General features: G+C 39.1%; 2 protein-coding genes across 2 annotated transcripts in view; both read left to right on the top strand.

Annotated features, from left to right (window-relative positions):
- Positions 1 to 14,492, top strand: part of LOC115077831 (olfactory receptor 5V1-like) — a 284,159-nt gene extending 269,667 nt beyond the window's left edge. Inside the window, exons 2-4 of the mRNA XM_029580123.1 lie at positions 7,137 to 7,229; positions 7,597 to 7,670; positions 13,480 to 14,492. Coding sequence (XP_029435983.1) covers positions 13,499 to 14,443 — 945 coding nt within the window. The 5' untranslated portion in view covers positions 7,137 to 7,229; positions 7,597 to 7,670; positions 13,480 to 13,498 and the 3' untranslated portion in view covers positions 14,444 to 14,492. The remainder of the gene's footprint in view (positions 1 to 7,136; positions 7,230 to 7,596; positions 7,671 to 13,479) is intronic.
- An 8,171-nt stretch (positions 14,493 to 22,663) lies between these two features.
- On the top strand, positions 22,664 to 23,608 carry LOC115077296 (olfactory receptor 5V1-like). The gene has a single exon (XM_029579586.1). It carries the CDS (start codon positions 22,664 to 22,666, stop codon positions 23,606 to 23,608), a length of 945 nt encoding a protein of 314 aa, XP_029435446.1.
- Positions 23,609 to 23,913: the final 305 nt, after the last annotated feature.

Below are 23,913 nucleotides of genomic sequence, written 5' to 3'. Positions count from 1 at the left end.
TATCTGTCATCATCATCTTTGTTTCTGTGTTACTCAAACTCTTCAATGTATGCCATGCGTCTACACAGAAGAAAGAACATGCATATATGAATGCTCTTCTATATACTTGTATGGGCAGACAAGGAGCACCAAGTAGTTCCTACCTGCCAAAATCTTTATTTCTTCACATGCAATGCACTACAACATATCTGTATAGGACAAACACAAAAACGGCACTCCGATATCTTATTTGATTATGCATTTTAATACCCCACCTTTCATGATACATCAAACACATACACACAAAAACACAAGAATAACAGGAAAATTGTTTTGCAGTACAACACAACCCAAGCCAACATAATGCTGCTGAGTAGATAATTGCATCAATTACCTCACTTTAAAAAATGGGTTGGGCTGTTGCTGCTGCTCCAAAGCCCTGCTGAATTTAGGATAGATAAGAACTCTGCAGTAATAAAGAATTTGATGGCAGATAAAGTCTGCACAGCTCCTCTGGTCATTTTCTCTTCATACAGTAGTACCATATACCCTATTTGATCTGTATCTTTACCATAATAACCTAATCAATAAGGAATCATCTGTGCTTGTCCATTTCTTTCTTGAATTCATTTACCATTCATAGCCTATCACGTCCATTTGTAGACTTTTCTATGCGTCTGTTGCCCTTCCTCTGAAGAAATGCTTTTCTATGTTACTTCAGCCTCTAACCTCAGATCATTTCTGTGGGAAAAGGTTTGCTTCTTGTATCAAATCACTATGCCCAGAAAGCACAAAAGTCCCTTCATTACCATTACCGTCTCCCCTACTAATTTCTAATAAGGAAATCCAACTGACAAAATTGTCTCTCAGTCTTGGGAGAAACCTTGAACCTGTCTAGTCTACCTCTAAGACAAAGAGCTGGCTTCGTTCCTATCTTTAAAAGGATGATAGATTGGTCACCATAGACCTTTTAAACATGTTGTGGAAGACACCAGGGAAACAATTATCCCAGAAGGCAGTAATCTCGTGGGAAATACAAACAGGTGAATTAATCCCAGGAGTGTTGCTTGCTTGCTTTTTTTGTGACGGCCAGGGGAGATGGTGATCATGCATCATCAAAGCAATTACTTGCTTCTAGTGATCTAGGGTTTTATTATATTTCTCCGGACCGTTAGAAAGAGGAAATCTCTCAAATGAGGATAACTTGAAGCATGATAAACTCAAACTTTCCACTGAACTATTTGCTATGGTTACATGATGACTCTCAAGGCAGAGTGGGATTTTTCCTATTACATACAAAGGGGCCTACCTAGTATGGGCCAGTATTCAAATGGATTTAGGTTCCTACCTTTGGGAATTAGGCACCCGAATTGGCCCCATATAAAGTTGACTAGGAACAAGTTCCAGGAACCCCATCACATTATGCACCTATATTTAAGATTTAAGACAGATAAAAACTAGATGCTTAACACTGATTTTCTACACTAGGCACTTGACAGAGGTAAACAATCTAGACAAATTAATTGCAGGCCTAAATTTAGGGATCTAAGTTTTAGGTGTCTAAATCTGGGTAAATTTTCAGCTGAAATCTTAGAGGGCAATAATGGCAGTTTGTTTTACCTGCAAAAGTAGTTTTCTCTTTAATGCTACTAACCCTCTACTCAGTAAAAGTACTCACATATATCAGTGACATGTACTTTTAGCAACGTATCTTTGGAGGATTTCTCTGGATGGGATTAGCTGCATAATTTTCTTTAAAAAAAAAAAAAAAAGGCCCGCATGTAAAGCACGGGCAATTTATATGGAAAATGTTTGTACAGCAATAATCAAAGCAAAACTAGCCATGTAAATTTGCTTTGATTATTTCAGCAAATCTCATGAGTGCATGGTTTGTCTAGACCATTGCAATTTTGATAGTGTGCTCCACAGATTCCTAAATCTGGCTGAAAATCTACCTAAACATTGGGGGGGGGGGGGGCCTAAAATCTAGGCACCTAATTTAGGTACTGAAATAAAAACAAAGAAATTTATCTCCAAGCATTTTTTTTTCCTAACAAAGAGGAAAACCCAATAGTACATTGGATCCTAAGACTCATGGCCTTGCTCTTCTTAAGGATTTGGAATTATTAATCTGATATGCATGGAAATAAACATCAGTAGACAAGAAAGATGATATATGGTGATACCTTTTTTAGATTAACTGAATTCATTTCTTGATGAGCTATTGGGAGATATACATTTTTTTAAAGCTAGTCAAGAAATATGTTTAGTCCAATAAAACTACTTAATACTAGCACTCATACAAATGATTGTGATATTACAGGTATTTCACTCAATCAAGTTGATTAGTCTATATCACTTTAGTCCAATAAAGACATATTACCTTATATCATGTTTTCTTTTAATTGACCTTTCTTCCGGTGCACTGGAATGGAACAACATGGCAACACACGACTTCTCCTCACCTCACAATTTTAGTACTTGAAAATATATTATGTGACCTTCATAACAGCCATCAATAAATAATGCTTTCACATAATGTGCTGTCTGCCTTCTGCTTAATCATTGATCTTAATCATACGTCATTAATATATATTTTTTCATTTTTATTGTAAGTAAAAATAACATAATTTAATTTATTTCTGAATATATCCAGTAAACAAACTTATCTTTGTTTTACTCCAGTATCATTTGCAATAAACTTCTGAAATGCCTGTTCTAGCCTGACATGGGGCTGTGTTTCAGACTTATTAGTCCGTCTTCAGGGTACAGTCACTGAATATCATCTGAAGACAAAAACTATATTATTAACAACCAAAATATTACTTTTAATTTTATATCACCTTAGTAAATTAAGTGCTCTCACGTCACACTTCTCGTGTTTCAAAAATGGTGTGTCACAGGAAATGATGTCATCACTACTCTCCTTGGTTTCCCTTCCTTTTAAATAGACATTATTTCAATCAAATCAGAGAATGACAGTCTATTTCATTGTTCAGCTCTTTAGTGTGTATCATGCTGAAATGGAAAATCTAATATTGCTCTCTACAGTTTAGGTATTTCACAAGGTTCTCCCTCCAATGTGGACTTTTATGAACACGTTTAAATCGATGAGCATGCTCAATACAGTGTTGCACAATAGGAGCCTTTTTAGTTTGGACACAGCTTCGGTATTCAATGAGGCATTTGCGGACTTGCTATTGAGTTCTGACTATGTATTTCTTTTGGCATAGACATATGATCATGTACACAACACTGTATGTCTGCCAATCAGAAAAGTCTCTAGCCTCATATACCTTCCCTGTGTCACCATCATTCTAATTTGGATCTGTAATTGCCTGTTGGCACAAAGTATAAAGACCACATGTCCAATGACCTTTGGGGTGAGTTTACTCCAAAATATCTATCCTGTACTGACATCCATGAATGTACCACATAGTCACATATATTCTTATCTGAAATGTAGGCTATTAATGATGCTTACAAAAAAAAATCAGATATATCTCTAAAATTGGTCAATGTTTGGAAATTAAAGAAGCCACTATTGTGGACTTTACTGTATATCTCAATGCACATATAAATTTATTATCTTTATCCATTGTTGTATTATCATTTAGCAACCATTCTCTTTCGGCATTGTTTGTTCTTTTAAAAGCTTGTTTTATGATGTTAATTGGATAGTCAAGAGTCAATGGCCTCCTAAATAGATACTCAGCTTGTATCTATGTACTATAATTCGCTTAGCACATATTATTGTTATATGTAAAATAAACATTTTAAATAAATAAAATAAATATCTGAAACTCCCTTCTTGTTGAACAAATTCTCTGGAGTTTCCACTTTTTCCTCTATCCATCAAAAATGAATCATTGTGTTTCCTTGTCACTTTTTACTTAAAATACCTGGCAAAAAGCAATCCAGTTAAATAACGAAAATAATACTTTTTCTTAAATTGAATGAAAATATATAAAATGACAGACAAATAATTTATTTTACATTATTAATTACTCGGTACCAGTATGCTGGATTATATTTAGGTACATACAGTAATAAATATATCACTGGGGATTCAGGGCATTGAAATTCTTAATCTGCTTGCTTCTGTGTCAATGACCTTCAAATCTTTTTTGCTCTCAGGAGCTTTGTGGAGCTGGAAAATGTTTTGTGCTTCTTAGAAACAGTGAAGTAATTTATATTATTTTAATAATGCCCATTGAAACTTATCTACAGATTAGATAATTGTACATCTTTAAAATACTAGATTTGTAATTATATCCAGAGCAATTTCCATTGCATTTGTAATTCCTGTGGTATTCTTGTCTTCCTATTGTGATTAATCAGGGCCTTAGAGGCACAAATAAGGTACAAAGTTAGAAAGTCTTTTGTAAACATATAGTAACAGAAAATGACAACAGAAAAAGAACAAAATGGCTCATCCAATCTGTCCAGCAAGATTCCCAGGATTGTAACTACTATAAAGTACTAACGATAATGTATATCATCATGCATTCTAAAAGTACTGGCATGATAGGAGTGACACTAAAACCTTACAATCCTCAGTGAACACTAAGATCTCAACATAAAGGACTATTGACTGTCCCCACATCTGATGCAACAAGAGATCGCGTGTTCTCCATAGCGGGTCCGAAGCGGGAATTCTTTGCCTGAGATGTTACGGATTTTACCAGATAGAAAGAGATTCAAAGGAGAATTAAAAACATGGGTTTTCAAAAATGCATATAATCTAACTTAAAGCTTCAGAATACACAGAAGGACAAAAGATAATAACCAAAACATGAAGAATAAATTCAAACAAGAGATTGAAATATTCTCAAAAAAAACCACTGACTAAGATATGAAAACTATCATTTTTTAAAATTACTTATACTCTATTCCTGATGTACTAGATAAATATTAACATGTGCTAGCAAATTTAACTTGATAGATACTGCCTAGGAATATCCCCCTATAGCCAATCTGTCTGTTTGTTTGTTATGTCAAAACTGTGAATGCCACTTTGTAAACCATTGTGAACTACACATGGAACAATGATATATAAAATGTATAAATAAGCAAATAAATAAATAATAAATACTACTCTGTGTAAGTTATTCCCGGCCTTCTTATTTAGGGTTATATATGCTGCTTTGTTCAAATTAGCTCCATGCAAAAAAGTTACCATGTTTCCTCAGTGCTTCATTTCCAACATCCTTGCCTTCTTTAGTACACTCTCCCCTGATCTAACTCTCATCACCCAATCTAGGAAATTGATCAGATTTGTCCGACAAGATTGGTGGTAAAAAATAAAAATGCTGCCTTAGATCTTGCAATCCACTGAATTCCAGAAACAGCATTATACTCTGTTTTAGTAGCCATTGCATTAATTTGACTACATCAGAAGTCAGTCTAACTGGCCTGTAGTTCCCAACTTCCTTGTTTTATCCATTTTTGTGACTAGGAACCACAGTCACCTATCTTCAGTCTTCCAGAATTACACTTAACTCTAAAGAAGCATCGAAAAGGTCAGCCAACAGCTACCAGAACTTCTCTAACTTCCCTAAATACCTTCCCTAGATATGAAACAGACCTTCAGATACCTTTTCAATTTATTTATTTATAAACTTTTCTGTACCGATATTCATGGCGACATCATATCGGTTTACATTGTAACAACGAGGAGGAAATTACATTGAACAGGAAGAGGGGCAACAAGGGATAAATAGAAACAGAAAGCTTAGCGAGGGAAAGATAGGCGAACCAGTGAACAAACAACAACTAACTAATAATAAGGCAATATATACTCAACTGTAGTTATAAATGGGATCACAATCACAACAGTAATGTAGCTGAAATTGTAATTACAATTACAAACACAGCTGAGTCTCTAACAAAAGTGTAACAGAGAAAAGTACACAGCGTATTAGGAGAGCTGGCATGTCAGGCAGAGAGGGAGGCGGAGCTGAGGTTATTGGGGTATGCTTGTTAAAATAGTCAGGTCTTGAGGTTAGATCGGAATTTGGAGAGACATGTTTCAAGTCGTAGGTTAGCGGGTAGGGAGTTCCAATGAGTAGGTCCAGCTATGGAAATAGCTCGTTCCCTTGTGGATGTGAGGTGAGCGTGTTTTAGGGTGGGTACATGAAGAGTCCCATTCTTGGAAGCTCTAGTGAGTCGCTTTGAGCATTTGGGTTGGAAAGGTTCTTCAAGCCAACTGGAGTTGTGAATGTGTATGGCTTTGTGGATTATGGTGAGGGTTTTATAGACGATACGGGAAGGGATAGGGAGCCAGTGCAAGTCTTTGAGGATGGGGGTGATATGGTCATATTTACGGGCATTGGATATAGTCCGTGCTATTGCATTTTGCAGGAGTTGTAGAGGTTTTAGAGAGGTAGAAGGGAAGGCCTAGAAGGAGTGAATTGCAGTAGTCTAGTTTTGAAGTGAGGGTGGCTTGAATGACGGTGTGGAAGTCATTAGTATGCAGTAGAGGTTTTAGTTTTTTTCATGACGTTGAGTTTATAATAGCCTTCCTTGAGGATTTTACTAATATGTTTTTTTAGGTTCAATTGCTGGTCAAGTTGCACCCCAAAGTTTCATGCACAGGGTTGCATAAGGTAGGAATTAAAAGAAAATCCCAACCCTGTTCTACTGAAATCAGTAGAATCCCTAGTTCTACTGATTTCTTTTCCGATTGAAAAGAAATCAGTAGAACTAGGGGTTATGAAATGAAACTCCAGGGAGGATTTGTTTTTTTTAACTTGGCTAAAAAGTACAAGTTCTTTGGAAGGTTGCATTCATTTCCATCTCATAGAGGAATGCAATTTTCTGAAAGAACATTTTTATCCAAGTAAAAATCCTTTGAAAAATTGCCCTAAAAATACAATAACAATTTGCACAGGAGTCAACTGCCAACGTGACATGGGACATATTTTATTTTATAAATATTGATAGTATTTTGAGTTCCTAAATGTTTTCTCTGTGTACGCTATGTACTAACTCCTTGGGAATAGTCAGCAGGAATACAAAAAGAATAACAAATCTATTATGTGTTGTTTGGCTATTTCCCTTATGCCACTGAGGGGGAGGTAATCCTCAGCAGGAATGATTGCATTTGGTTTTTAGCTATATAATTGAGATATAGTGTAATCTTCATCTCTTTTCAGACTGATAGCAGTGCTCTGAACAGGGCCACCTTCAATGTTTGTCTTGCTAAGATCGAATCATCAACAACAGATTTAAGCCAGACAGGGGACACTGTAAGTGAAGATTCATTTACTTTTCAGTTTTTTTCGGGGCGGAGGGGGGGTTGATGGTCAATGAAGGAAAGCAGAAACAATAGTGACTTTCACTATCTATGGGAATATGTTATCACATATGCAGTAAATATATTTATTAATGTAAATCATTTATATCCTGCCCCAAACATATCTGATCGGGGTGCAAAAAACCATGCATACAACTTAAAAAGCATTAGTAAATATGGATTGCCGGGGTAAATGTAGCTGTTCTATGTCGAGAACCCTGTTTAAAATGGCACTTCAGTTCAGATGCTCTGCTGCTTAGGCAGAACAGTATCTCAGGACTTTGTGATCTCTGGGTTTGTTAAGTCTCTTGATATTGCAGCCATCTTGCAACACTGTCTTGGAGAGCTGAGTGAGCATGCGATTGGAAGGATGGACCAAGCTGCCCAGTCTCAGGTAACCTTTATAATGTCAGATTTTGTTCAACAAGTTATGTTTGCAAGTTACTTAGGCGGTAGAGGATGTTGACCTTCTCTCTTGTTGACTGCTATTTGGAATCAGTATTGACTCTACTGAGCAATAATTAATATGCTGATACAAAAAGGACACTGGAGAAATGTATACCCCAAACCATAAACTGAAGGGAAGATGTGGTAGAAAAAAAAAGTGTTGGAACCTATTAGAGTTTGATGTTGACTACCAGAGAGAAAAAGCATACTTATCCTAGGAAGAAGGAAGCATTTGTGGTAAATAGAAAACTCATATGTGCAATGCATAAAGAACATATTAACACACCAAAAATGCACAGAGTTTGCTACAGGAGACAGGTCAGTTGGTACAATATTTTACAGGTACAGGAGAGAAAAACAACATATCAGCCATCACTAGAGACCGCGAGGACAGGGTCAGAAGAGAGTATGGGTCTATCAGTGAAAAAGCTTTCAAGCACCAAAACCACTCATTCTGATTTACATGCCAACTACTTGAAAAAGAGCTAGAAGTACATTTTATTGGTGGAGTGTGTCAGTTCTATATACTGCAATAATCATTTCCGTAATTCTGTAATTAAAGTATCCAGGCAGAAATGTTAAACAAAACTCATTACGCATTCAGCATATCCTATAACCTGTTGGTAATACGCTACCATCCTCCTTTGAAACTATCAATGCAAAATTATTTTCCCACCATTTTCCATTTTGTTGTTCATCCTCTGTAATCTAATTCCTTTTTTTTCCTTTAGCTTTCCATTAATCATTGTGAGGTCAACGTTTGTTAAGCCAGTGAATGGGAAAAATAGATGCATAAAGTTACGCACATAACTTTACCCAAATATTCAGCGGGATTAATGTGCTTAAGCATATGTATAATTTTACCTCTGTAATTTTAGGACAGCTGTTTTTCCGACTGACTCGCACGCGTAACTTTCTCACCTAGTGCCGATTGCGCACATTTTAACCACACCCCGGGAACAGCCCAGCCTCACCTTGTTTTATGTAGGTAAAATGTACCCACATAAAAGTACCCGGGCGTGCACCAAAATCGGGAGATATGCGCTCATCTAGTACACGTTTTATAAGCCAACCACATGTGAGCACCCCATGTACAGAAGTGCGGCAGAATGTTGGTGGGTCGTAGGCATTCTGGGGTGGGGCCAAGAGATAAGCACGCAAGTAACTACATGCTTGGGCACACGCCCATGTATATGTTTGAGTACAAATTTACTTCTGCTATGGAGGAGGTATAAGTCTTTATAAAACTATTTCCGAGCATCTTTGAAGTGTTTGATGGGGAGAACACATATGCATGCCGGGGCTGTTTTAGAACGTGCGTGCATGTATGCATGTAGGATGTAAAATTGCCGCATATCTGGCCACGTGTCCATATGTACAGCATGTATATGTGCACCCGCGTGCCCAATTCAAAGTTACCATCAGGGAGGGGGTAGGGGGAAATGTCAACCCCAAAGATTTGTCCAACTTTGGGAAATGTCAACCCCAAAGTTTTCAGTATCGACCTCTGTCTCTGTCAGTGTATACTGTATTGTATAATATTTAATTCGGTAAAATATCTCTCTTTTCAAGTTCAGGGCATTGAAAAACTATAGTTGTTAATCTCTGTTCAGTCAGTTTATTTCTATGTCCTTAGGGGATCTGGGTTGCTGGCCAATATTTGTGTCTTATTAAAACTGAACAATTACTTTGATATTTCTAATGCTCTTTGAAACTTGTTTACAGAGTAAGTAATTGTACATGTTTAAAACAATGGATTTGTAATGATGCCCAGTGCAACCTCATTTCATCAGTGACTCAATTTGACTGTAGTGTACTTGCATTCCTATTATGATGTAAAAGGGAGTTTCCAAAAGATTAATTAATATTTTTTTTATATAACATTGACAATATTATGGGGCAGATTTTCAAAGGGGTATGCGCGTACCCCCCGAAAACCTGCCCCATATTCCCCCTGTGCACGCTGAGCCTATGTTGAATAGACTTGGCGGTGCTCGCAAGCCCCGGGACGCACGTAAGTCCTGGGGCTTTCCTGGGGGGGGGGGGGGGGTGTCAGGGGCGTGTAGCGGCGGTGCGTCATTCGGGGGGTGGGGTCGCGGCGCGGTTCCAGCCCGGGGTGTTTCAGGGGCGTGGCCGAGGCCTCCGAATCTGCTCCTGGGCCGGGCAGCCTTGCGCGCACCAGGCGCGTACTTTTGTTTGCGCCTGGTGCGCGAACAAAAGTACGCACGGGCATAGTTTTTAAAAATCTACCCCTATATGTTTATGGATTTGAATACTTTTTATACTATTGATAATACACACCACACTCTACAAGTTGATCATAAATGTGTCAGCACAGAGATTCAGTGAATTATTAGCATATATTATACACATACAGGTAACCAAAGAGCTGGAATTCCAAATGGGAAAACATTTAAAATTCTACCAACACAACCTACAGGGTAAATATGATCCTCTGTATTCAGTTAATGAGATGCAACATTTTGGAACACCAGTGGTTCTAATCTCAGAAAATGTGATGGATAGGAAGCACATGTTACCTCAGTACTAATCTCTGGGGTATTTTATTGGTGAGCTAACTTAGCATTCCCCTTCTCCTTACAATCATCCCAATGCAATAAAAGTATGCTTGGCTGCATGCACACATTACTGTGTGCACAGCTTTATTCCCAATGTAACAAGGAGCTTGGCACATGAAAGAAATCAAGAACATAAGTACTTGCCATGCTGGGTCAGACCAAGGGTCCATCAAGCCCAGCATCCTGTTTCCAACAAAATGAGATCACAAATGTTACTAAAACTGTGAACACATGTTAGGGCATCTCCATGCACACCTCACATTATTCAAAGCAGCAGCTCTCACGTCCCCATGCAGAGAGATGCATAGACCTCACTTATGTTTTCTTAATTCTGGAAATTTAACTCCTGCTCAAAGGTGGAGTAAAGTTTACCGGGCTACAGTTAGTCTTGTGTACTTGGGGATTTATGCACATAAATCATGTTTAATGCAAAGAGAATACTCTTTATTCATAAATTGGTTTTGAAATATGTAAATAAATGAATAGATCACGTTTTATGCATGCAAAACCATGTCTTTCTGTGTATATTTTCAAGTTATTTTTTTTAACTTCTGATGCATTACCAGACCATTAGAAGATAACTTTCAAATTTCCTCCAATTAAACCCATAAACACAGTAAAAAATATTTTACTTGCCATAATCAGCTATGAGAACACTCTTTCTCACTGCTACAGCAGATCCCATTGAATTGTCCGTAGGATTTACCTGCGTAAGTTTACTTCATGCGAGTAAATGGCGTTTGAAAATTGCTACTATTCAGGTGAATTTTCAAAGGAGGCGCACAAGTAAATGCATTATTGTAACAATTTTCAAAAGCCATTTACATGTGTAAAGTGCACTTGCACAGGTAAATCCTATTCAATGGCACATATTATAGCAATTTTCAAAAGCCCACCTACATGGGTAAACTGCATTTACACGTGTAAAACGCATTATAAATCAGGGGTGGACAACTCCGTTCCTCAAGAATCAAACAGTCCAGATTTTCTAGATCTCCACAATGAATGTGCAAGAGATAGATTTGCATGCACCACTTCCATTGTATGCAAATGTGCCTCATACATATTCATTGTGGAGATCCTGAAAATTTGGCCTGTTTGTGGCTCTCAAGAACTGGAGTAAGCCATCCCTTTTTATAAAGGGGGTAATTTTCAAAGGAGTTACGTGCATAAATGTAACTACTATTGTAGCAATTTTCAAAAGCCATTTACTCACGTAAAGTGCATTTATGCGAATAAATCCTATGGACGATTCAATGGCATATATTGTAGCAATTTTCAAAAGCCCACTTACTCGAGTAAAGTGCATTTACATGCGTAAAACCCAGATTTACGCATGTAAATGCTTTTTAAAATCAGTCCCAAAGTGTATAAAATGCTTTTGAAAATCATGTCCTTAGTATGTTAACGTTTATGCATGCCAACTCCTTTGAAAATTCACTTGTAAACGTGCACTGGGTGAAAAAGAATTTTCTCTGATTTGTTTCGAGTGTGCAGCTTACTGACTGGCTAATGCTGAATATCGTTTTAGTTGCATAAATTTTAGTCACACTCCCAGAATGCCCCCTCCCCACCCCCCCCCCCCACACACTTCTTTTTATCTGGCTAAATTTTAATGGGATGATGACTTACACAGGAATAATTTAATCAGTGAGAGGGGCAGGAAATCTGAATCTCGGAGGACTATCTGAGTAATTCCAAAATTTTCCCAGACAAACCCTTTTGAATATTTACCGCTGAGTCTTTTCAAATATTCTGTATGAATACATTGTCATGAGAAAACAATTCTCTGTGTGACAATAATTCGTGTCAGTAATTCTATTAGTGATGGCTTCAGGCAGGAAATATTACACATTAGGGGTTTCTGGCAAAATTTAGTTTCATGGAGAGGAGGGTGTTTTTTATCCTTTTTTTTTTTTCTTGTTTTGGAAAATAGTGCACATTATATTTGAAAATGAAAAGAAAAAAAGCAAAAACAGATAAAGAACATACCGCCCAAATTTTGGCTGGATATTTTATGTGGTTTGGAAATGGGTGAAATGAATTAAAAATGTAACAAAACATCCTTGTTTCATTCGGACATGAATGCACATCCCTATACATACACACGGCATTTATTGCACATTCTGCGCATCCTACAACCCGTACCATATCCCCGTCAAACACACTGTCCACGTGAGTTATTTCCCCCCCTGTTTGCCAGTTGGCTGTTGTTGTTTTACTGCTGGCTGCTTGTTTCCCAGTGAGGGAATTTTATAACAGGTGCGCGTCCAACCCATGACCAGTTTCACCAGTCCGTCCACAACTTTGCCCAATCTACAGACCCTCCACCCAGTTCTTTAGCCTGCACTCCCCCCCCAGTTGACCCAGATCCCCCAAATAGCTCAGAGATCCTTTATCCATAGCAGTAGTAACTTAGTGCTGAATTGGACCTAGGCACACCTTCCCGGCGCATAGCTACATTCAGGCATATTTCTTTACCCTGCCCCAGAATGCTCATGCCACACCCAAATTCTGTCCCTTTTTCTCCCGATGCGAGATATGCATGCATTGGTACTTGTGCGCCTGGCTGGGCTGCTAATAAAATCGAGTGGACATGCTCATGTGCTAGATGTGCGTCCATCTCCTGGTTATGGAGCACATCCAGCTTTTAAAATTCACCTTTAAGTGTGCAACTTCAGCCGAACATTCAGCGGAACTTACGTTCAGAAGTCTGCTGCTGAATATCTCTGGATAATATTTTGCACATTGATTTATCTAGCTAACTTAAGAACAACTATTTTTCAGCCCAGATATATATATACATAACTTTATCCAGCCAGCACTAATATCAGCAGAGAGACATGCCCTGGGAATGCCTCTAATTCTGCATTTTTTTTTTTATGCGGGTAACTTTGTGTGCATGAGTTTAAACCCCAAAGTTAGCCAGAAAACTATTCTGAATATTAAATCCATTCTATTTGAATAAGTATAGTCACCCATAAAGAGATGTGCAATCATTTGACTCCCAAACTTATATTCTCTACACTATTCCATTTACTCCCTGGCAGTCTATGCTGTGCGTCACGTGACTTAATGCAATACCTCCATTAGCAAGCAATTCCCTACAAAATGGAATCTTTTTTATTTCTAATGTCATCACATGGAGAGTGATTTCCCTTCCTTTGTATTCCATAGGTGGTGAAACAAACAATAAATGGAAATCAGAAACCAGACCACACCTTCAGAATTCATTATTATGGGATTCTCCGGACTTTTGGAGTATCAGACTTTGCTCTTTGGCATCTTTCTGGTAATTTACATTGTAACCTTATTAGGAAACACCATCATCATTGTAATAACCAGACTAGATTTCCGCCTTCACATGCCAATGTATTTTTTCTTGGGGAACTTGTCCTTCATAGACATTTGCTATACTTCAACTACTTTGCCTAAAATGCTGGAACATCTCACGCAAGAGAGGAAAACCATCCCCTATTCAGGCTGTGTGATGCAGTTGTATTTCTTTGTTTGGCTTTTGGGCTCAGAGAGTTTTCTTCTTACTGCAATGGCTTACGATCGTTACGTGGCCATCTGCAACCCTCTACGCTATAAAATAGTGATGAATAAAATTGTTTGTTGGAATCTAGTAACAGCCTCCTGGATACCTGGCTTAGTGAACGCATCAGCGCACGCATACTTCACCTTCAGGCTACCATTTTGTTCCTCCAATAAACTCAACTATTTCTTTTGTGATATCCCCCCTTTGCTTTTGCTCTCCTGTGCCGATACCTCTATCAATGATACCGTGATGCAAGTCTCATGCATATTCATAGGTTGGGTTCCCTGCATGTTTATCCTTGTGTCCTATTTTTACATCATAAGGGCCATTTTGAGAATCACCTCTAGCTCGGGGAGACACAAAGCCTTCTCAACCTGCAGCTCCCACCTCACCGTAGTTGTGTTTTTCCATGCCAGTGCAACCTTTAGTTACATGCGCCCAACATCAAGCTACTCACTAAACAGGGACCAGCTGATTCCACTCTTGTTCAGTTACATAAATCCCATGTTGAACCCCTTTATTTATACCCTGAAAAACAAGGATGTGAAAAAAGCCTTGAAAAGGGCATTTACAATGAAGACATCACCCTCAGATACATGAGGCTTATTTGTTAAATAACACAATTTAGCATTTATATATACTCATTTTTCTTTCTCAGAAAGGAGAATAGCTTTCTACTCAAAGTCTGATCATGTGTTATGTAATTGGAAATAACAATATAATAAGAGAACAAATATTCTCATTGTCAAGATTTTTTTTCCAAAGCTTTAGTGGATAATTTCCAAAGGGATCTATCCAGCTAACTAAAAAGTTAGGGATAGATCTCTCTATCCTAAAAATTGCACCCTATAAAGTGGCTAACTCGAACAGCTTTTAAAAATAGGAATTATCGGGGTCAAGTTTGGCAGGAAAACAATCTATGTGCATATTTGTGAATTTCCAAAAATGCATGCATAGCTTTTCAACTGTAGCTCAGCTTGCAGAAATAATAGGGGCAAGATACCTAGAGCCTGATAGGGAGCTCACAGAGAACAGACAAATTAACCTGTCAGCTTTGTCTTTACATGAACCGATGTGGCTGAATATCCAAAGTGTGAATAAAAATATCCAAATTAATTTGAGTGGACTTAAGTTGTCCATTTATCTCTGCTTTTTGTCTAGATGTACTTGTTCATACAAATTTAGCCGGATAGTGTTCCATATGGCACTATTTTACCAAATTTGTCAGCCCTCCCTCAGCATGCCTTTGACTCTGCAACTTTTTTTTGTCTGGGTAAATTTTTCTGCATAGCAATTATGCATGGAATAAAAGTTACCTGGACAAATGGAGCATATTTTTATAACCAAAGAATTATTTTCGTAAAAAGTCAATGTTATCTTCCCGCTGTCAGCATAATAGGTAATTTTTTACTCATATAGGGCCAGGTTTTAGTACCTACGCACGGGCGTAGATTTCTGCGCGCCACCCGGCATGCATAAATCTACGCCTGATTTTATAACATGCGCGCGCAGCCGCATGCATGTTATAAAATCCGGGGTCGGCGTGCACAAGGGGGTGCACCTTGAGCGCGCTGAGCCTGAGGGGAGCCCCGATGGCTTTCCCTGTTCCCTCCGAGGCCACTCCAAAATCTGAGCATAATTTCTAATCGAAGTGGCCTCGGAGGAAACTTCCCCCCCCCCCCATCTTCCCCTCCCTTCCCCTACCTAACCCGCCCCCGAGCTCTACCTAAACCCCCCCATACATTTGTTTTGCAAGTTGCGCCTGCCTCTGGGCAGATGTATGTGCGCACGCCAGCCAAGTGCTGGCGCGCGATCCCCCGGCCTAGAGGCCCCATGGAGGCCTCTGGCCATGCCCCCGCCCCACCCTGGACTGCCCACACCCCGCCCCTTTTTTCAAGCCCCAGGACATACGCGCATCCCGGAGCTTGGGCGCATCACCAAGCCTACGCAAAATAGGCCCGGCGTGCGTAGGGCTTTTAAAATCTGCCCCATAGGTTTCAGAAAATTTCCAGGTAAAATACCCGGGTAATCTCTTACTGATAATTTTCAGAAATTTACAGGATAAAAAGATTTAGCTAGCACTCATCTGTTAATGAGAATTGCTTTTTTTTTTAAATCTCACAGTTAATCAGAGTTTTCCCATAGTAATTCCAGAAACCTCTTTCAGTATTATATTCATACAGTTAAGTCCATCCTGGTCTTACTTGATGACCACCACTATCTCTCTCTTTCTCTCTCTCCTCTCTATGCAACACAATTTAAGAAATGTCAGAGATGCATAATCCTAGGTGACCCCCTATCATTGTTCCCATGAAGGTATGCAAAAATAGCTCTTAGAAGTCCACGAAGGGGATGAATTGGGAAACCTCTCCTTGTGGTAATCATGTTGTGAAGGTAGATTCCAAACGAGGGGTCTTGGAGAGAGGAAGGTGTTGAGTACCATCCATACTCTTCTGGCATTCTGGAGACACTGCCACACAGATCCCTGGACTGCCACAGGCTCTATCTTCTTCTCACTCACAGCCACCTATCACTCTCTCTGGGATGAGATCTAGGTGCTCCCTCCTACTGGACTCACCTTAGAGGTGCACAGGACTAATCCATCCCCTGTGCTATGGTAATGGCTTACCTTATATTAAAAAGGAAAAAGATCAAGAATTTGTCATCTTTTTTTTTTTTCTTTGAGCAAGCCAGCTTGTGGTCTTGCCTTAGCTATTTACAATTGTATATAAGGCTGAAGTATTTCTCCTGGGCAAAAACCTTCACATTAGTTGCAATCCTGTATATTCTCTCTCATGTCTTGATTCTGACCCCAAATTTGTCTATCCTTTGTTTCAGTTTGTAGATACTCTGAATTCAGACCCAACGTTTCTTAGTTATCTAATATCTAAAATCAGATTTATACCATTTAAGATCAAGGATATTCACTTCCAGTGCTTGAGTACTGCAAATGAGACAGGTTTTTAGGATATTGCTAAGGACTATGCATGAAATTGGTATATGCACACTGCCTCCATTGTATGGAAACCTATCCATCCCATGCATATTTCTCATGGATATCCTGAAAACCCAACAATTTCATATCCCTTGAGGACTAGAAGTGAATATTACTGATCTAGATGGTATACATCTGATTTTAGATATTAGATAACTAAGATACATTTGTTCTGAATCAAGAGTATTTACAAATTGAAAGAAAGAAGAGACAAATTTGGTTGTGTTGTTATGACCATTGTTAGAAAAATCTCAATGGGCTCGAATTCGCCAGGCGTATTTTAAAAGCCACCTAGATATGCGTATAAATGCTGCAGCATGTACATCTCGTAAGATTTCAAACAGGGCATGACATGGGCATTTCAGGGCATGAAGCTGAGATGTGCACATAAATACTTACCTGCTCCAGCGCACGCTGAATCTCCCTGCCGTATAAGTTATAAAATAAAGACAAATAGGCAGATTGGTGGGATTTTAAAGGGTGGGGATAACTGGGAGGAGTGAAGTCTATTAAACTGGGGAGGGGGGCACTGAAAGACCTTGCTTAACTAGGTGAATTGGGGACAAACTGGTAAAACTGGAAATGGCATCACATGCATCTCTTTTGAAATCCCCCGATTTACTCAGTAGAAGCAGTATCTGCACACACTTGCGCAAGACCACTTAAAATTTGGCACACGTGTGCATGGCCAGGCTGTTTGATAACATGAATGCATATACATGTGCACATTAGAAAATAGCCACGTCCCCGGGCATGGGTTGATGAATGTGCGCACATATACGCCCGCACGTGCCAGTTTGAAATTTACCATCATACTTTTGAAAATTCAAAACTTTGCACAGAGGTTTTCCTGAAAATTTTTTAACTCACGAAATAGCAAGTATAATTGTGTTAGGGTAGATGTGGTAGGGCAAGTTTCAAAACTGCTTTGAAAATTGGTGCAATTTTCATATGTTTTTTTGCTGTTTATGCTCACAAAATTTATGCTTACAAAATTGCCCCTGAAATAGAGGGCTGGTCTACATCAGGCGCTGTCGCGGCAGGGAATGTATGGTTTTCCTGGCAGTGGCAACATGAGCAAAATTCCCACAGGATTTATTAAATTTCTGTTCTCGGATGCTGCAGTTTAGTGAATCAGACAGAAAATAACTAACAGTGTTGAAATATGCTGTGTCACTGCAGCTTAGTAAGGAGTCCTCTAAGGAAAGCAATTGCTGCTGAAAATTTGCAATAACAACAAACGACTACAAAGGGGAAGCTTTATGATGTGTTCTGATGTGCGGTAGCACTTATATGTGTAATAACCACTTAATGGGGTAGATTTTATAAATTTACGCACGCGTGTTCTTTTGTTCATGCACCAGGCGTGAACAAAAGTACGCTGGATTTTATAAGATATGCGCGTAGCCACGCGTATCTTATAAAATCCGGGGTCGGCGCGCACAAGGGGGTGCGCATTTTGCAACCTGCGTGCGCCAAGCCCGGCGCGCTGCCTTTTCCCTCCGAGGCCGCTCCGAAATCGGAGCGGCCTCAGAGGGAACTTTCCTTCCACCTCCCCTCACCTTCCCCTCCCTTTCCCTACCTAACTGACCCCCCCGGCCCTATCTAAACCCCCCCTACCTTTGTTGGCAGATTTATGCCTGCCGGCGGGCTGCTGGCACACCATTATGCGACACGGGGGCTGGTCCGGAGGCCTCGACCAAGCCCCCAGGCCGGTGTCACGCCCCAGACATGCCTCCCGCTCTGCCCTGCCCCGAAATTCATGCCGCCCACCCGACACGCCCCCGACACACCCCCTTTGCAAAGCCCCAGGACTTATGCGCGCCGCCAAGCCTATGCAAAATAGGCTCGGCGCGCGCAGGGGGGGTTTGGGGTAGGTTTTCTGGGAGTACGCGCATATCTTACGCGCGTACCCCTTTGAAAATCTACCCCAATGGTTAAACCATTTTGTTGCATACCGTCTTTAATTTCGAAGGTTGCTCAAAATTTTTTTAAATTGTTTTCCAGGAACTCTCTACTTGTCTTTTTTTATCTAGTTGTTTTATATATAATTTGTTATGTTTAATTTTCAAATTATGTCTTAATGATAGCGCAATGCTTCACAATGAGTACTCTCCTTGGCGGTCAACCCGACTCACATTTGTCATAGGTGCCAAACAATGCTGTACTTATCTTGTTAGATAAAGTGGACCAATGCCCATCTGGTTAGTGCAATCCTCCTACGTGAGTTGGGGCCGGCTGCATTAGACACCTAACTTTTCTTCCCCGACCTAACCATGCCTTTGGAGTGCCCTGCATTTAGAGCAACTAAATCCAGTTTCATTTGGCAATTAGATTTACCTACTTTTTTGGAGGGAATATTTTCACTCCTGAAGGTCCAGCCGGCTAACTGCTTATGGGTCAGACAGCTAACCCGTAAGGAGTGGCTGGGGCAGTTACTCTTCCCCGTTTTGTGCCTGGGAAGTTCTCTAGCATCAGACGCAAGAAGAGCTCAGCCCTCGGCAGGCCCCGGTTCTCCTTTTCTCCGTCGTGCTGATCAGTAACGGGATGCTGTCAAAGCGCTTTTCATAGTATGGTGCGCATTAAGAAGCCAAACTCAGTAAAGGGGCAGGCAATCTTCTGAATCCATTTACATAGGCCAACAGGTATTTACCCATGCGAGCTGACTAAAAGTTGCCCAGCCCTCCCTGATTGTAACAATATAAATTGTTGTTCCTTGTGAATGGATGGGTAGAAAGGCATTCTTTCCAGAAACCCTACTGTTGCACACCAAAGAGTTAAACTCATCAGTTATATAAAAATGTTGCTTAATGCTCTGTAATGGAGCCTCTTGGGAGCTTCTCTAACTCAGGTGAAGAATTAGGCCATAAAAATGTCATTATTTTCTGAGAATAATTAAGAACATAAGAACATAAGATGTGACATAGGACATATTTTAGTCTGTTTAAGCTTATATATACTTTACAGTACTTTAAAAAAACAACAGCTTCTCTGCTTATTGTATGGACTACTTTCTTGGGAATAATCAGCTACAATATAACATGAACAGCAGCTGTTACATGGATTGTTGGAATGAGTATTTCCCTCACGGCCCTGAGAAAAATTATCTCTCTCTCTCCAAGCATCTATATAAACAAGGAATATTTCTTGACAAACTGATCTCAATTTTTTGAGCTGCGTCTCCCCCGTTGTTAGCCTTATTAAGACCCATTAATTAAAAATAGATAACTGTAAGACAGGGAGGTAGCCTCCGTAGCCAACTGAACCCTTGGCAACCAATTACGGTAAGTGATGCTTCATTTACTTTCTTGCATGATAAACGAAAGAAAGCAAACTTGCTCAGTGCGTCACGCTACATATCAGATATATGTCCTTGCACATACAACATGGAAGGATGGTAACATAAGATTCCATTTTCAAAGACCGCATGACCAGGTTGGATTTTCATTGGAACCTAACTAGTTAGGTATTCAAATGAAAATTCATACAAATCCAGTTGGACTAGAACCTCCTTTGTTGAACAGACCTGCCAAAGCCATGGTCAGCAATTAAAAAAAAAACAAAAAAAAACCCCAAAAAACTTTTACCTGCAATCTGCACTGTTACAGGTGACTTCTACTTTGTCAGTTTCTGCTTACCAAGTATGTTAAATAAAGTATTTAAGTGCTTGTTGAATATTATTATAATTAAAAAGCAGGCATGGATGGACTTCCATATGTTAACAGCTGGTTCAGATGGTTAACTTTTGTCCAGTCTGTTCAGTATTAAACCTGTGTCGGTACACAGACATGGATGGCTACCCTACATTTAGAAAGTTAGACAGAAGGTCACACAGATAATTAGACTAACTGACAGACAGAAAGATAATATCTTAATTATATGCCAAGTAAAGCAAGGCTGATGACTTCGTGTTCATCATTACCTTGAAATAATTATTGTTCAACATGCAGACAATGCTCTTGAGGATACAGATGCAGAAAGGACACAGGAGAAATGTACTCCAAAAATGTTATATAGCCATGGAAGAGAGCAAGAGGTAGAAAAAAAGAGCTTATTCATTACAAGTCAACACTGAATACCACAGGAGCCCAGATAGATGGAGAATACTTACCTATAGAAGACACCATTTATTGTTAAAAAAGAAAAAAAAAAGCACATGTGCACATAGAAGAAATTAGCACATCACTAAAAAAATGCATTCCGGTGTGGGAAAGAATGAGATTATTTCAAGAGACATGGCAACTGATAATAGAGGAAAACAGGATAAAGAAAATAGCTATCACCAGAAAATGAGATGACAGAAATGAACATTGGTTTTTCAGTGAGTAAGTAATCACCCAAACCACTCCACTATCGTATGTCAAATTCTTGAAAATGAGCTGGAAATAAATAGTCTTGGAGGAAAACCTTTTCCACATGCCACGATAAAAATGTCAGCAACTCTTGTTATTGAAAGTTCAGGCAGAAACATTATACAATACTCATTACACATTCAGCATGTCTTATAACCTATGGGGTGAATTTTCAAAATGTTATGTGCGTAAAAATTAGCATACACTCACGCACAAGATCCTCTACCTGCATAATCAGTATTTTATAAAAGTAAAAAATGTGTATTTTTTCATATTTTCATGCCCATGTGCACCCATAAAAAGGGGCGGGGTCAACACATACACATCTAGGTTGGTATTTGAAAAGACACGCACATACATTTGCCAACTTGTGTATTTTTACACCTGCTAATTACCTGGCATAAATTATATTAAACTTATTTAGTGTAGTACTGACTGGGTGGGAGGTCTAGGTAAACTATGGGGAGTTCAGGATGAAGAAACAGAAAGGTCTTGATAACCTGGACTGGGTGAACTGGTGGACTAATTGGTAAGCTGGTTAATTTCATTTATGCACGCACGTATTAAGATTGGCTGATATGCATGTAAATTGGGACTTATGAGAGTAAGTCCTGCTTTTCTTTCATGCATAACATATACACTTGTATATTTTTAAAATAGGCAGGAAAAGTGAGTGTGTTTCATACTCATGTTGTAGGATAAATATTTCTATTTATTTTATTTAAATGATTTGTAGCTCGTACCCTCCAAAGTTCGGGGTGGGTAACAAAAGTACATAGACAATAATAAAAGAATAAAAGAGACAAAGAGTGCAAATTCTACATAGACTAACACAAGTTAACTCATTTTGTTCTTTGTCTACTTGGGAAGCTCGATATCAAATGATCCTGCATGAAATTAGGCATTGCTAAAGGGGAGGTTGATTCTCTGTTACTGGCATATATGTAATGCACGAGAGTTATAAAATACTATGGTAAAACTGCATGCAGTCAAATACATGCATATATGCCACTGCGCACAGTTGTTTGAAAGTTTTCTTCCATGGGTAATATGTTACCATCTCTCTGTCAAACATGCAAGCAGTGTGAAATTACTTATGCACTGCTTGCCAAGTGGCTGATTTTGCTGAAGACAAATAGTTATCAACTAATCAACAAAGGCATTGTCCAAGAAGGCCAACACAGTATATGTCATATTAAATAATACTCTTGTTAATAAGATTATTTTCTAATACAGTTGAGAAGAATCTGTCTTCTAGCATTAGCACTTAGGAACAGATGACTAATTGCAAGCCTGTTTTCTATTTACAATATCATATACATTTCTGTAACCTAGGTAATCTATGTTATGTATCGTGTGACTTGATGCAGTATTTCCAGTAGCAGGTAACTCACTGCAAATTTGTTGGCTGTATTTATCCCATGAACAGTTATTTGCTTTCCATTATATTCCAAGTGAAGATACAAAGAATAAATGGGCATCAGAAACCTCACCAAACCTTCGGAATTCATTATTATGGGATTCTCCAGTCTTCCTGAGTTACAGACTTTGCTCTTTGCTATTTTTCTGGTAATCTATATAGTAACATTAATGGGAAACACCATCATCATCGTAGTAATCAGACTTGATTTCCGCCTTCATAAACCAATGTATATGTTCTTGGGGAACTTGTCCTTCATAGACATTTGTTATACATCAACTACTTTGCCCAAAATACTGGAACATCTCATGCAAGAGAGGAAAGCCATCTCCTATGCAGGCTGTGCAATGCAGTTGTACTTTTTCCTATGGTTTTTGGGAACGGAGAGTGTGCTTCTTACTGTGATGGCTTATGATCGTTACGAGGCTATCTGCAACCCTCTACGCTATACAATTGTCATGAATAAAATTGTTTGTTGGACTCTAGCAACAGGCTCCTGGATCCCTAGCTTAGTGAATGCAGCAGTGCATGCATACTTCACCTTCTCGCTGCCCTTTTGTTCCTCCAATAAACTCAACTATTTCTTTTGTGATGTTCCCCCTCTTCTGTCACTCTCCTGTGCTGATACTTCTCTCAATCAAATTGTGCTGCTAGTCACAAGCATGTTCATCGGTTGTACTCCCTGTCTTTGCATCATCGTATCCTATGTTAATATCATACGGGCCATTTTGAGAATCAGCTCCAGCAAAGGGAGACAAAAGGCCTTCTCAACCTGCAGCTCCCATCTCACTGTCGTTATCTTTTTCTATGCCAGTGCAATCTTTACCTATATGCGCCCTATCTCAAGCTACTCACTAGACAGGGACCGACTGCTCTCTCTCTTGTACAGTTTCGTAACTCCCATGCTGAATCCTGCTATCTATACCCTGAAAAACAAGGATATGAAAAGAGCCTTGAAAAGGGCATTTGTAATCAAAACATTTTTCTCACACACTTGATGCAAATCATCCGTACACCTTGTAGCATTTATATACACAATAGGGGAACAATCCCTGCGTAGCTATGAACAAAGGCTCACTGTGCCAGGATCCCAGCCCTGGTTCCAACTATGCTGGAGGCCCAAAGGAGCAGATGCAAACTGCTGGGTCAAAACTACCCAAGGAAATATAGAAAAGGAAGTTGTATCAATCAGGTACCATCAAAAATTAAAACAAATAACTGGTGCCTGAGTATTTCACAATATACTTTGTTAATAATACATTTCCACATATATCTTATATCAAACGAACACATATATATTACA

Source organism: Rhinatrema bivittatum, chromosome 16 (genome assembly GCF_901001135.1).
Source record: "Rhinatrema bivittatum chromosome 16, aRhiBiv1.1, whole genome shotgun sequence".
NCBI lineage: Eukaryota > Metazoa > Chordata > Amphibia > Gymnophiona > Rhinatrematidae > Rhinatrema > Rhinatrema bivittatum.
The sequence above is the reverse complement of the archived record's forward strand: the minus strand, read 5'-3'. Positions and strand labels throughout refer to the sequence as shown.